The 14,192-nt window shown below is 64.0% G+C and overlaps 2 protein-coding genes across 2 annotated transcripts; both read right to left on the bottom strand.

Moving 5' to 3' along the window:
* Positions 1-3,857, bottom strand: CCM2L (CCM2 like scaffold protein). Its single transcript, XM_027646139.1, has 10 exons — positions 3,759-3,857; positions 3,311-3,478; positions 2,981-3,064; positions 2,684-2,867; positions 1,648-2,102; positions 1,425-1,560; positions 1,204-1,267; positions 854-1,001; positions 548-686; positions 1-366 (listed from the first exon to the last, which is right to left on the bottom strand). Exons 1-10 carry the CDS (start codon positions 3,786-3,788, stop codon positions 92-94), a joined length of 1,683 nt encoding a protein of 560 aa, XP_027501940.1. The 5' UTR covers positions 3,789-3,857; the 3' UTR covers positions 1-91.
* A 577-nt stretch (positions 3,858-4,434) lies between these two features.
* XKR7 (XK related 7) lies at positions 4,435-14,077 on the bottom strand. Its single transcript, XM_027645839.1, has 3 exons — positions 13,653-14,077; positions 8,253-8,452; positions 4,435-8,166 (listed from the first exon to the last, which is right to left on the bottom strand). The coding sequence occupies exons 1-3, from the start codon at positions 14,075-14,077 to the stop codon at positions 7,214-7,216; spliced, it is 1,578 nt and encodes a 525-aa protein (XP_027501640.1). The 3' UTR covers positions 4,435-7,213.
* Positions 14,078-14,192: the final 115 nt, after the last annotated feature.

The raw sequence follows: 14,192 nt of genomic DNA, 5'->3' as shown, positions 1-14,192 counted from the left end.
TGTCCCCCCTCCCACGTGCTGAGGCAGAGCTGGGCACCTTCCAAGTCTCAGCTTGAAGTCACATTGGTGACTGCTGCGTTTTGGCAGTGGCTCACAGGTAGTTGTCCTCCTCCTCCTCCTCCTCCTCATCCCGCGCCAGTGCCTCGATGTCGTGGGTGATGTCCGTGATCATGCGGTTGAAGGACTCGGACTCGGAGCGCAGGGACCAGCTGTCATAGCTGCGCACAGCCGAGGCCGACGTGTTGCTCATGCTGCGCTTGATGCGGCCAAAGCTGTCGGTGAGGATCCCGCCCTCCCGGATCCCGATGCTCTCTAGGAAGGTCTCAAAGTATCCGATGTCTTGGTCAGGGATGAAGGGCCTCATTCCTGTCATGGGCACCACGAGCCTCAGGAGGCTGCCCCTGTCAGGGGAACCCCACAGGCTGCTGGCAGGGGGTCATCCCATCCTGTCCCCTGACACCCCCTGGAGCACACCCAGCACCAGTACCCCATCCCGAGGGCTGCACAGACATCAGCAGGGTAACACAGCGTGGCTGCAGATACTCACCCAGGAGGAGGAACTTCCTGCGGTCCCCGTAGAGGCGCAGGAGCTCAGTGCAGTACTCCTGCACCGGTGTGCCCAGCCGGTACTCACGGAGCAGGAGGGCAAACTGCTGGATCTCCTGCGATGACAGCTTGTTGCGCAGCTGCAGTGACACGGAGACGGGTCGGGGTTGGAGACACTGGCAGCACACAGTCCCGTCCCCCCACCTGTTCTCTGGCACACGGGACTCAGACCTGACTGCTGCACCCCCCCCAGCCGCTGGCATTGCTGGCCTGCTGCCCATCCCCGTGCCCATCCCTGTGCCCTCACCGTCATCATGTAGTCCTGCAGCTGCTCCAGCCCTGCGCCGCTCTGGTCACTGCCGCTGCAAGCAGTGGCCAGGCTGTGGTGGGAGCGGTGGAAGGAGGGCGAGGAGGTGCCGCTGTAATACGCCTCGAAGGTCTCGTGGGAGCCATTGCTGTGGGAAGATGAGGATCAGCGAGTCCCTTGAACCCCAGTGTGCCTGGCTGCCCTCCATCCACTGCACAGCACCCACCGTGGGACAGGGCTGGGGCACCACTGCAGCTGGGACAGGCAGCCACCCAGAGCAGGGGCACCCACCCAAGGGCAAGGGCACCTCTCCCCAGTCCAGGGGCACCCCTGGGGGGAGCCAGACTCACAAGGAGCTGCAGCAGCTGTAGTCGGCATCGTAGCCGTATGTCCCATCTGTGCGGCAGCTCTCGCCTGGGGAGGGAGAGCCAAGATCTCATAGTGAGGCCAAACCCCACATGCTGTGCCCATGCACCCTGATCTATCAGCCCCATACAGTGCCCATGAACGCCCACTCATCAGTCCCATGCCACCCCATTTGGTGCCCCCACTCCTGCCCCCAGCCACTCACTCCTGCTGGAGAGCCAGGGCCGTGTGGGTGTGGAGGTGTAGTGGTACCCGGCACGGTCCACACACTCAATGCTCTGGTCCCCATAGATGATCTGGAACACCTGGCAGATGAGTGCACAGGACTCCTCGCCAGCATCCTGCAGCGGGGAGGAGGAGGGCAGTGAGTGCTGCTGGATGGGGGATCAGGCGGTGGGTGGCGGGTGGCACACATCGGGGCCGCTCACCCTGTTGGGCACGGCGAGGATGATGAGGTTGGAGTAGGCGTCGGGGCAGGGCTCCTGGGGGTCCAGGGGGTTGCTGCCGGCGTGCCGCCGCTCCCAGCTGCCGAAGCCGGTGCCGCGCTCCCAGCTGCCGCCGGCGGTGCCGGCCCGCCGCCGCTCCCAGCTGCCGCCGCACGGCTGCCGCCGCTCCCAGCTGCCCGAGGGCCGCCCGCGCTGCCGCCGCTCCCAGCTGCCGCCCCGCCGCCGCTCCAGGCTGCCGCCCTGCCGGGCCTCCTGCCCGCCCCGCGCCGCCCGCCAGTCCAGGCTGCAGATGGTGTGCCGCCGCTCCATCGCACCCCCCAGCCGGCCCCCCTCCGGCCACGAGCCCCCCGGGCGCTTCTCGGGGGGAAACGCCTCCGGCACGCCGGCCGGGGCCGCCTCGGGGTGCGCTCCGGCCGGGACCGGGTCCACTCCCAGGCCTGGGGCGGTGGGGAGAGACGGGAGGGGTGTCACGGTGGGGAGGCTGCGCTGCCCACCCTGCCTGGCCCCCAGCCCCTGCCCTGGCGCCCCTGTCCCACCAGCCCAGTGCAGAGGGATGGGGGCACGGGTTCGGATTGTGAGAGTCCCAGTGGGTTGTGGGGGCAGCAGGGCAGGAGATTAGGGGCCACTCCTCGGCTGGAGCACAGCCCCCTTCCCGGGGACCCTTCTCCCGGCTGGCAGCTGAGCCGGGGTTTGCTGATCAAAGAGCCAGAGCCCCTGTCTGTGTGTGTGTGGGACAGGACTGGACGGGGGGGCACTCCCAGCTCTCTGCCTCCTGCCGTTAAAGCAAACAGAGCTGGCAGCACAGCTGGGACCTGCCTGGCAGAGAGTCCCAGGCAGTGCTCCCTCCAGCCTCTGAGTGCGGGAACACCCTGGATTTTGTGCTCAGCCCATGCTGCTGCCCTGGATAGATCCCGACCCCCATCAGCCCCCAGGCTCCAGCCCCCCATGCCCTGGGTACACCAGGCACTCAGGGCCAGCTGTGCCACGGCCGGTGACATTTCAGGCCGGACCCCCACACCGGTTTTGAGGATGAGGAGGTGCAGGGCATCGTCCCGCAGGTAAGAGGCCGCGGCGATCTCGTGGGTGGGGATGCGCAGGATCAGCTCCTCGTTGTCACGCCAGGTGAGCAGGAGGCAGCGTGCAGAGAGGCTGAGGATGCTGTCCTGCTCCGGGGTCGTCTGCAGCGGCAGCTCCTTCAGCTGCTGCAGGGGCAGAGCACAGGGGGGGACGTGGGGCACTGGGCAGCGTGGGGCATCCAGTGCCCACCCTTTGGGCAGCACTGGGGAGCACCCTGGGGAGTGGTGATCGGTCTTACCCTGGCTGTGTCCAGCAGCTGCAGCACCTCATCCCGGCTGGAAGGGTTCAGGGAGGATGTCACCCATGTCAGGTGGCCTAAAAACTGGGAGAGGACAAAATCCAGCGCAGCCTGGGGAGGCCTGGGTACACACCTTCCCCCCTGCCTCAGCCCCCAGCCACCTCCCCAAGGACAGGACACATGTCCCTGGGGTGCAGAGAGACTTTGCAGCAGGGGGTCCTTCCTGCATCCCCAACCCACCCTCCCCCTCTCTGGCTGTTTGCCTGGGGTGACCTCATGTCCCCACTCCAAGCAGGCAGTGACACCAGGCATCTCTGAGGACCCCTTTACCTTCACCTCCTTCTCCACGTAGTCGTGCAGCAGGATCTGGGGGTCGATCAGGTAGTCGGGGGGATAGAGGGGCACGGAGTGCAGCGGGCGCCGGTAGACGCTGCTGCGGAGCGCTGCCCTCCGCGCAGCCTTCGGGAAAACCAGCCGCTTGATGGGCGACACAAAGCCCTGGGGGGGGAACGGGCACAGGGAGGAGTCAGCACCGGGCACCCAACCCTGGTACCCACACACAGGGTCCGTGGCACCCAGCACCTGGGGACGGGCTGGGCACCTCTCTGCTCGCTGACGCCAGGTTTGCATTATTTGTGTGGTTTGGGGGGCAGTGAGTGAGGACCCCACTCCTCCCTGCTGCGCTGTGGGAGGAGTGCAGGGCCTCTCAAACCCGTGCATCTCGCCCGCTCCCACCCTCCCGTCAGTCCCCCGGGACACCAGCCCCAGCCCCACGCACCTTCTTTCCCTTCTTGGCCTCGCAGTCCATGGCTGGACTCGGAGCTGTGGCCGCCCCCACCGCCCCGCTCGGCGCCGCGGTGCTTTCCTGTGTCGGAAACTCCACCAGGATGGCTGGGATGTGAGTTCCTGCCTCTCCTGGGGGGTGCTGGGACTGGGCTGGGCCGGGCCGGCCTGGGCCGGGCTGACGCTGGGACCGGGTCAGGACTCAGCCTGGGAGTGGGATTGGGACTTGGCTGGTACTTGAGCAGAAGCAGGGGCTGAAGCGGCCTGGGATGGGACAGGAGCAGGCACTGGGACCCGAGCAGGTGGTGGGGGTGCCCTGGGGACCCTGCTACAGAGCAGCCCTTGCCCCTCAGTGCCACGGGGCTCCTCCCTGGGGCTGGTTCTGCTTCCCCATGGAGTCCGAGCCCCCCGTGAGTATGGGGTTCAGCTGCCTCTGGCAGGGAGGAGGTTGGCCCAGCAGTGGCCATGTCCAGCAGCTTCCTTCCCAGGAAGCTGCATCCTGCTGGTACCCCCCCCTTCCCTCCTGGCTGCCACACCAGGGCCAGCACCACCACAGCCACCCTGATCTGTTTCTGGAGTCCCCAAGAACCCCATGGCAGAGACGCATCATCCTGCCCCACGTCAGACCCCACCCATGAGCTGGAGGTGCCAGCAAGGACAGGATCCCACAGGCAGGGCTTATTGAAATGAATTTAATATCTCATGTTGCAGCAAAATTAAAAATATACAAAAAGTTTGTGGTATACAAAAAAGTCTCGGGACGGACCCCGGCCTCCCGCTCACCCCCGCCCGTGCCGAGGGTCCCAGAGAAGAAGGTGGCACACAGAGTATTTACAGTACATGACAGCAGCCGCCGGGTCCCAGCGCCGGAAGGGGGCCAGGGATGTGGCTGAGACCCCGCGGCAGCCCCTGCCAGAACGAACTTCCCTCACTCCCTGAAGCTGGAGCAGCCCTGGAGCTGTGCCCATCCTGTAGCTGCTTGGCCCCCAGTTGTGCCCCCCTTGCTGCGGTCCTGGTGGGCCAGTGCTGCCATCCCAGTGCTGCCGCTGGCAGCGGGGCGCTGGGTTTGGCTGCCCCTGTGGCACAGGCTGGGAGGGGGGCAAAGGGGCAGCCTGGCCGAGCCCCAGGGCAGCAGTGGGATCCAGGGGCTCCCCCTAAGCCCCAGGCATGGCCAGAATGCCCTGCCCGGAGCAGCCCAGGGCTGAGGGTACCGTGGCTTGAGTGCATAGAAAAGTATCCCTCTGTCCCGCCAGCGTGGCCCTGGGGTCCCCACACAAACCCCGGGGTGAAGGGTATGGGGGGTCCAGGTCACCCTGAACAGTGTCTCTGTCCTGCAGGGGACAGGGAGAGGGGCTGGGGCAGGGGGAGCCCAGAAGCGCTGCCCCATGCTTGCTCATCCCCATCTCTGGTGGAGTGGGACCCAGCAAGGAGGTGCCACCACCTGGGCACTGCACAGAGGCTGCAGCGATGCTGCTCAACACCCACAGGGATGAGCCCCTGGTCCCCCCTGGCTACTGCCCCCCACCTTTCCTGAGGAAAAGAGACCCCCCCACAGAGCCACCCCATGCCTGGGGCTTCCCCAGCATGAACAGCCCCCACTACCGGGGTCTGCCCGTGATGGTGGTGAAGGAGGGGTGCAGGTGCTGGGGGGCCCAGCCCCCTGCCCAGCCCCAGCCACGCTCTGCAACCTCCTCCTAAAGGGTTTCCAAGGCTTCCAGTTAGCACCAGTTAGCACCAGTGACCCCATCGATGGCCAGCCCAGCCGGCTGTCACCCCAGCTACCGAGAAATGGGAAACAAAAGAAACGTGATGCCACCACTACTGCACATCCACCCACCTACCCCGGCCATGGCACAGGGCCAGGCACCCACACCAGCCCTCGGGGACCCCACGTCCCAGCCATTCCCAGGTGCAGCTCTCCCATCCCAGCCCTCCTATCCTCTGGTGCCTCACACGGTGCCCCATGGCACGGAGGGGCTGTGGGTGCTGCCTATGCTCCCCAGCCCGAGCAGGGCTTGGCACAGCGGCTCAGGGCAGCCAGAGGCCAAGACCCTGCGGGGCTGTTGTGGGGGGCACAGGAGGTGTGGGGAAGGCACAGGGGCCTTGGGTGCAGGGGGCGAGGGGCTGGGGTGGAGCACAGCTAGGGGGTCCGACAGCTCCCCTCCCCTGCAAACCCCTGCCAGCCCCTGCACACACACACACACACACAGACACACAGAGAGACAAACACACGCACCCCACTGGGACAGTCCCGGCCCGGGGCGGGGCACAGGGTACATTCAGCACAGCCCCTCGGTGGGGGCTGATGGATCCGGGCAGGACCAGGGACACATTCAAACCCGGAGCCCAGGGCGGTCCCACTCCTCTGGGGAGGCAGGAGCAGGCAGGGGCAGGCAAGGCGGGGACAGCGAGGAGGCTGGGTGGACACGGGGTGAGGCCAAGGGAGGGAGGATCCCAGCCCAGGTTTACACTGAGGCTCTGGAGGGGGCTGATGCCAATGGGGGAGTAAATGGAAAAGCTCCCGGGTGGGAAGTGATGCCAAACCCGAGAGAGAACGGCTGGGTGTGAATCCCACTTTAGGGAACCCAGGGAACGCCAGCGGCCCCACACACACTCCTCAGCAGTGCCAGCCAGGCCCTGCAACCCCCGGCCCCAGCGGAGGTAGAAAATGTCACACGAAACGTCACCAGGTGAAAACAAACCCGATGAGATGAAGAAGTTCCTGTGGGAACGGTGGGGAGGATGAGGCGCAGCCATCCCAGCTACAGCTGGGATGCCAGCTCAGAAACAGGGGGGCAGGGTTTGTGCCCACCCCAGGCCAGGGTCTGTGCCCCACAGGAGAGTGGGGTTGGGAACATGGCTCAACCCTGAGCCAGGGGGAACTGAGGATGGAGATGAAGGGGCTCCCCAAGGGTTGGTGCTGCAGGGTGTGGGGAAATTGTGAGACATTGGGAGGGCTGGACAGATCGCAGTTGTCCCTGTCCCAGCTTCCTGTGGGTGACAAGCCCCACGCACACCCCAGTGCAGCCACGTCCCAGCCCCATGGCTCTGCCATGGCACAGGCACCAGTGTCCCCATGTGCTGCCCACCACGCCCCACTGTGCCTCACTGTGCCCCCAGCTCAGGGTGCCCCCAGTCCCCATCCTACACCACTGACATGGGCCACCGCACCCTCTGCCTGGGACTCAGGCACCGGTGAGGTATTTTGGCAAGGATGAGCCCTAGGGGGTGCGGGGGCAGCCTGCGTTAGGCAGGATGGGGGTCTGGGCTGCAGGAGGGTGGCGCGAGAGGGGGGATAGCACCAAGAGACCTCCCTGGCCACCGCCCGCGAGGCGCTCGGCACGGCAACACGGCAGAGCCGGCAAACCCAACGGAAGGCAAACGGCTGCGGAGACGCAGGCTGGCCGGGGTGGCACCAGGGGTCCCGCCACAGCCCTGTGCCCCGCCACCCTACACGGTGGTCTCATACTCCAGCAGCTCCTGGGGGGCGCCGGGGGTGCGGTACTGCAGGGTAGGGGTGATGGGCGACGCATACTCCAGCGCCAGGATGGTCTTCCTCAGGCGCCGGTCGATGAAGTGGGCGTCCCAGGCCGGGTACTTCTTCCTGGGCAGGTCAATGCGGATGACGGGCCTCTCTGTCCGCGGGGCGCGGGCGGCCGCCGCCGGCAGGGTGCGGGGTCTCACCTGGAAGACGGGCACGCAACTGTCCCGCTCCCCCGGCGCCCCTTCCCGCTCCCCCCCTGTAGTCCGCGGCAGCGAGCGCGGGGGGCTGGTGACGGCGTCCGTGGGGGACCCCGGCACTGGAGGCGGCTCCTGCCGGAAGATGCAGCCCACGTTGCGGTGGCGGAAGATGGGGCCGTTGGGGTGCAAGAGGCAGTAGTAGATGAACATGAAGAAGATGCCGAGGGCGAAGCTGGAGCTGACCACGCAGACGAGGATTAAGGCGTCGAAGTCGGAGATGGTCTCGCGGTCATAGTAGAGGAACCAGAGGATGGTGAGGGCGGCGTTCTCTGACAGTGTGATGATGTAGTAGATGCACATGCGGTAGCGGCTCCGTCCCTCCTTGACGTTGAACCAGCAGAAGATGTAGATGATGCCCACCACCATGTTGTAGATGATCTCCTCCCACTTGGACATGCAGAAATCCGTCTCGCCCTGGATGATCCAGAAGGTCATGATGCACCAGTGGGTGACTATGAAGATGCCGAAGTAGAGCTGGAACACGGAGGCGAAGAGGGCAAAGGCGATGGCACGGGCGGCGATGGTGAAGAGGTGCCAGAGGATCTGCACCACGGCACCCTTGTAGGACATGGGCATCTTGTCCTCCCGCGAGTCCCGCAGCACCTTCTGGTAGGACGCGATCATCCAGGCCAGCGAGACCAGCGAGGCCGAGGCCGAGAGCCCTGCGGGGAGCGGCTGTGAGAGCCCGTGGAGGCCGGGGACCCCCCTCCCGCTGCCCCGTTCCCCCTCAATGGGGTGTGTCCCTTACCCTGCAGCGGCTCGATGCTCTTCTGCTGCACCATGATGCTGAGCTGCAGCACAAGCTGGGGCGCGCTCTTGAGGAAGGCCTCCAGCAGCCTCAGCATGCTGATGTCCGCGCTCTCGAACATCATCCGCCAGTAGTAGTGGCGGCGGCGGTGCTCGGCCTGCCACCGGCTCTGCAGCCCCAGGTACAGCGTGCGGAGGTACCTGTGCGAGGTTGGGAAGGGTGAGGCAAGCCCCAACTGCCCGGACAGTGGAGCTCACTTTGCCCTGCCCACGCCAGGACTGTTCTGTGACCGCTGTTCCCTTGATTTGGGGCCCTGGAGGGATGATTTGGGGAGGATGTCAGGGGTGCCAGGGGCTGTGGGGTAGCAGCAATGCTGAGCATGTCTCTGTCTTACCCTAGGGCTCCAATTTGGGAAGGGCAGCTTGTACAAAGCCAGCTAAACACTCTTCTGCCCTGGGCCATCATCCCACTGCCCACCTGAACATCACGGTGCCTACCCAGCCGCTATTCCAACCCTTCCTCCCTCAGGCAGGGTCTGGATCCCCTCCAAACCAGGAATCCTCCCCACAGCCCCACCCATAGATCTGGGTTGTCCCAGCCCAGCACCAACATCCGACTACTTCTCAAAAGGGATATTTTGGTCCCAGCTGGCGCAGAGCCCACCCTGCTTCCCCCCGATCCGGCCAGGATGGAGGCACCAGCTGGTTGTGCTGTGCTGCCTGCGGGAAGCTCCCGGCGCTCGTGGCGGCGCTGCCTCGGCTCTTGGCAGGGCTACGGGCGCGGCCACACACTGGCCCCGGCCATCTGGTCGTCGGCCGGGGGTCAGCGGAGGTGTGCGTGGCACCGACGCACGCCCGGCTGAGTCACCACCACCAGGGACCCTCCCCATGACACTGGGCCAGATCCGGCACTGCAGGAGGGGACAAGGGGCCGGCCAGGCAGGGCATCCCCAGGCAGCCCTGCCTGCAACACGGCCAGGGCTGTGCTGACGAGGAGGAGGGAGCCAGGTGAGGAGGGGAACAGAAAGGTGCAGAGGGAGGATGTCAGACCATAGATTCCTCCCAATGAGTAAAATCCTCTGGCAGAGCAATGGCTTCTCCATCAGCTCCAGAATGTGCTGCCAGCCAACTCCATCAGCCCAGAGTATGGGAGAAAGCCTGATCCCAGCACTTTCAGCTCATCCGTCAGCAGGAAGAGGCAGGAGCCAGCCCTGCTTCCACTGCAGGGACAGCTGAGTGCTCCCACCCCTGGGCTGCACAGCCCTGAGAGCACAGTGAGGGCCATCAGCTGGGGCCACCAAGTCCCCGTGTCACTCTGCTGCCATCTGCTCTGCCCTGGCCAGCTCCACTCCCAGCCCCTCCCTTCTCTGTGCTGGTTTCAAAGTGACGCTTTAACCTCCACCTTGAGGGCAGCACCTAATTTTAGCCTTTGCTGCAGCCTGTCCCTCACCGCTCAGGGGGAAGAGGCTGCGGCCACCCGGCTCCTGGCTCCCAGCACAGATCTGCATGCTGGTGCCACCTGCTCACAGCCAGCCAGGCCAGTGCTACCATTGCACCACCACAGCCACTGCCTTGCAGAAGGGCAGTGACACTACTGGTGGGGGAACAAACCTTGCTGGTGGGGGGACAAACCAGAGGACAGCCCAGAAAGGGAAGGCATGGAGTAGCAGGAAACAACAATAGAAGTGATGTAGAGCCCGGTGTGCTGCAGGGCATCACTGCTGTCCTGGGGCACCCATGCATGAACCAGGCTTGGGCACTGGTGACCTCATCCTGTCCCTGTAATTAGCCTCGATAATTGGGCTCATCAGAGCCGCAGTCTCACTGTCCATGGTGCAGAGCAGCCCCCACACATGGACCCCAGAGCCACCAGCCCTGTCTCCTCCACTGCTCAACAAGTGACCTGCAGCCTCCCCAGCTTTCAGCGAGGGCACAATTATCCTCCTGTCTCCCTGCCAGCTCCATGGGTCTCATTAAAATGAGATTTCATCTCCCATCAACTCGCCCGAATGAAATGTTGATTCTTATTTGTTCTGCATTTGATCATCCCGTGGTGTTTTCAGCCCAGAGAATGATCCCGGTGCTGCCAGCGTGGCGGGCGCTCCCCAGCCCCGCGCCGCGGCAGCTGCACGGGAAACACAGAATCAATCACTTGAAAAAAAAAAATCATTTAATTTTCAAAAAAACTGATGATGAGGCAGAAACCGACAGCGAGAGCTCTCAGGGCTAATTGCTCCCTCTTTTGTATTGCGAAGAGTCATCCAATGAAATCCCTGCAGCAGGAAGGTGGTGGCTTGGGTGGGTGCTGGGTTTGCCAAAGCCTCACCACAGCTGGGTCTGTCACCAGCATCACTGTTTGCCCCCCACTCCCAGATACTGACTCCACTTTTCAGGTGTTGGGAAAAAAGGATGAGGAAAAAACCCTGACTCTAGTTATAAAAAAATCTGCTAATCATCATCCTCAAGATGGAAAAGGATGAGGGACCCTCCAGTCCCACAGTGAGCAATAGGGAATGCAATTTTCCTAGAAGATAATTTGGGATCTCATCCCTTAATCCTGTATTTAAACAAGGAGAAAATTGCTTCCCTGTTACAGCCATTTAATCCCTTACACATCTCACCAAGTCAGATAATTAGGAAGAGCTGCACATGCACCCACATCACCTCACTGACAAAGCCTCTGTGTCCCACCAGCACCACACCCCAAGGTGCCCTGGGTACCCGGGGAGGATGGAAGCAGCTGATGGCACTCCTGTTCGGGGAAAGGCTTGGTCTGGCCCCAAAAAGCCCCTTGTCCTATGCACCAGGGCCGTGTGGGGACTCCCAGAACTGATATCCCAAAGCTGGGGCTGGGAGAGCTCCTGCCTACATGCAGACAGAGCAAAGCCCTAGGACCACATGGTGGTAGTTGGGGAGAAAACCTGCATTCCTAGCTCTGCCACCCCCTGTGAGCCCACCCAGGGTATCCTTGCCCTCCAGGGCTGCCACCAGGACTGAGGGGTGGCACTGGGTCCCCAAGCCAGCAGAGGATGCTGGGGCATGGGTTGATGGGAGCTTTTGGGAAGGACCTGCACACAGAGAGGGCACCCCAGGCCTGGCCCCAGTGACCCCCAGGCAGCCAATCCATGTGTGGCCCTGGGCTGACACAGACATGGGCACAGGCATGTGCCCAGGCTGTGGGACTCACAGAGACACCCTGGCCAGCTGCCAGCCCACAGAGGTGACAGGGGACCCTGGCAGGCTGCTGGGAGGGAGGCACACTGGCACGCGCAGCATCCCCCCTGCAGAACTGCTTTAGTGAAGAAGCTGGCGACTCTTTGTGAGCAGATAACAATTCCTGAGCTGCCAAACCATCCAAGCACAACCCATGAGCATGGTGGTGGTGTGGGACTGGCTGGGGAGAGGCCCACGCTGCTGCTCCTTACACGAGCACATGGTCATGCTGCCGACACTGTCTCTGGAGACCATCTGTGACAGGGGATGTGCATGTGCATTGTGAACATACTGAGGACAACTAACTTTGGGATAACCTCAGAGACAGCGCTCAGAGCTGCCTTTGCAGCTGGGAAGCAGCTGTATTCTTGGGGCTGGGGGGTCTGTGTCACACGTGGGACTCAGGGCTGTGCAGTGAGACCTGCAGGTTGGTAGAAGTGAGACCTGCAGAGGTGAGGGAGAAGGCAGGTAAATCAGGAAAGGGGAGATCTTTGGCAAGAAATACAGTGCTCTGACCAGGGAAAAGCCTTGCCTTTAGCATTTATCCAACACTGTTCTAATTGCCACATCCACCTGTACCGGATCCAACCTCACTAATGGGTTTAACAAACTGCATTTAACTGGTCACCAGAGCTAATCCCAAATCCTGAGATTAGAAAGAGCCTCAGCTGCAGCTTGAGACCAACATGTCCTGGAGGGTGAGTGCTGAGAGTTACCGCTTTAATTGGCTTAGGAGTCTCCGTGGTGCAGCCGATCCGAGAGCGGGGCTGACACCCCTGGGAGCAAAGCCCCCAGCCACGGCTCTGCTCCAGCTCGGGCTGGGATCAGGTGTGTCAGGGCCGAGGCTGACTGCAGACAGGGCCAGAGAGCTCCTGTCCTCTCCCTCACCATCTCCCCCTGCACACTGAGGCAGGGTGTACAGCCAGTGTACCCCCAGAGTGGCCCCAGGGATTGGGGGATCTGGGAGGGCAGGCGTGTTGGTGAGGGAAGGGGCAGGAGCCCCCTGAGCATGGCACATGCTGCACTGTCAAACAAAGTTGCACACCCCAGAGCCTCCCAGGTAGAGCAGCAAAGGAATGAACATGCAGACGCCGACAGGGAGTGGGGAGCCTCTACTACAGCACTCAGGAGAGGAAACAGGATGGAAACCCGAGCCGGGAGCCCTGCCTGCTCCATGCATTGTTCCGGGAATTTGCCATTGTCTGCCCTCCCGGCACCAGCTCCTTGAGAGCCACTCGGTGCCAGCACCCGGCTCTTCCCCAGCACCCAGGGATGGAGCTCAGCAGAGCTGCGAAGGTGCAGGGCTGGCTCCATGGCACAGGACAGGAGGGTATCAAGAAACCATCAGCTCAGGCTTCTAAGGGGTCTGCAGGGAGGTACTGAGCTGCTCCAGCCTGCCTGGCTGCTGCTTGCCCTGCCTGTTCATGGGCCTGTCCCCAGGGCTGGGATGGGGCAGCAGAGGAGCCTGACAGGTTGGGGACCACCTGCACCTCCCCACCCACCACTCCACAGATACAGTGAGATCAGAGCAGGATCCCCGAGGTGTTCAGGGCCCAGCAGAAGCACTTCACACCCCCAGAACCCCACTGCCATGGTCACGCAGGTCCACAGCAGGCCCAGCACCACCCAGCAGTGGGGATGGCAGGGCTGTGGCATCGAGCTGGGCTGCAGCTCCTCACCCACACCCACACCCACAGCTCCTATCCACACCCACGTGTGCCCACAGCTGGTGGCTCTCCCCCACCACCCCTCCTGCGGGGGCTGTGGAGGGATTGATCGCTGTGCCCTCCCCGTGCCTGGGCCCCTGCTGCACCTCGCTATCCCCACCCACTTCTCCCCATGCCCTGCCATCCCCTCCTGTGGTTTCAATGCTGTTACCCCCACCCATATCCCTGCTGCACCTGCCGCTCCCTCCAGCCCCGCCTGGCTCCATGACCCCCATTTCACCCCTCCCCTCGTACCTCCAGACATGCCCCAGCTGTAGCAGGTGAATCAGGCCCTGCAGCAGCCCCATCTCAGCCTCCTGTACCTCCATCCCCCGGGTACCCCCATACCTCCAGAGCTGCCCCAGGTGCAGCAGGTGGGTCAGTCCCAAAAACATCTCCATCCCCCCGGTACCCCCATCCCCCAGGTACCCCCATCCCCCCCGTACACCCACCTCCCCTCCAGCCCCCCAACCTCCCCGTACCTCCAGACCTGCCCCAGCTGCAGCAGGTGGATCAGGCCCTGCAGCAGCCAGACGCAGAGGCGGCAGCAGCCGCGGGGGCCGCTGTCCTTGGTGCCGGCGCCGCTGTCCTTGGTGCTGGCGGCGAAGTCGTAGACGAACCACCTGAGGCTGAGCATCTGCACCACGAGCGAGGGCAGCAGCACGAACAGCAGCGTCAGCCCGAACCACCACCGCTGCCCCCGCACGTAGTAATGGGCCGCCAGCCACAGGTCCGAGGCGCCGTCCGCGAAGCAGACGAGCAGCGCGCAGAACACCCAGCACCCGTCCCGCAGCCGGTACCGCCGCGCCGGGGGCGCCGCGCCCGCCGCCCGCCGCTCGCCGCCGTCCTCGGGGCTCTCCAGCAGCACGGCCGGGCCGCCGCCGCCGCCGTCCGACTTCGCGGCCATGTTGTCGGGGGAAAGGAGGAGAAAGGAGGGAGCGGGAGAGACTTCCGGAGGGATGGAGCCCGCCCCGGCAGCGCCCGCCCCCGCCGGCCTCGCCCCGCGCCCGCCGCCGACACCG

This window comes from Corapipo altera, unplaced genomic scaffold (genome assembly GCF_003945725.1).
Source record: "Corapipo altera isolate COAL_440 unplaced genomic scaffold, ASM394572v1 64, whole genome shotgun sequence".
NCBI lineage: Eukaryota > Metazoa > Chordata > Aves > Passeriformes > Pipridae > Corapipo > Corapipo altera.
Note: the sequence above shows the minus strand (reverse complement) of the source record. Positions and strands in the feature narration are given on the sequence as shown.

What these genes read in the sequence shown, in the direction of transcription:
- CCM2L (XM_027646139.1), bottom strand. Translation starts at nt 3,788, where the DNA reads ATGGACTGCGAGGCCAAGAAGGGAAAGAAG. An exon ending in AGCTGCTGGACACAGCCAGG is followed by an intron (nt 2,868 to 2,980) that starts GTAAGACCGATC and finishes CTGCCCCTGCAG; the next exon opens with CAGCTGAAGGAGCTGCCGCT. An exon ending in TGCAGGACTACATGATGACG is followed by an intron (nt 687 to 853) that starts GTGAGGGCACAG and finishes GTGTCACTGCAG; the next exon opens with CTGCGCAACAAGCTGTCATC.
- XKR7 (XM_027645839.1), bottom strand. Translation starts at nt 14,077, where the DNA reads ATGGCCGCGAAGTCGGACGGCGGCGGCGGCGGCCCGGCCGTGCTGCTG. An exon ending in CAGCTGGGGCAGGTCTGGAG is followed by an intron (nt 8,453 to 13,652) that starts GTACGGGGAGGT and finishes AACCTCGCACAG; the next exon opens with GTACCTCCGCACGCTGTACC. An exon ending in GAGCATCGAGCCGCTGCAGG is followed by an intron (nt 8,167 to 8,252) that starts GTAAGGGACACA and finishes CGCTCCCCGCAG; the next exon opens with GGCTCTCGGCCTCGGCCTCG.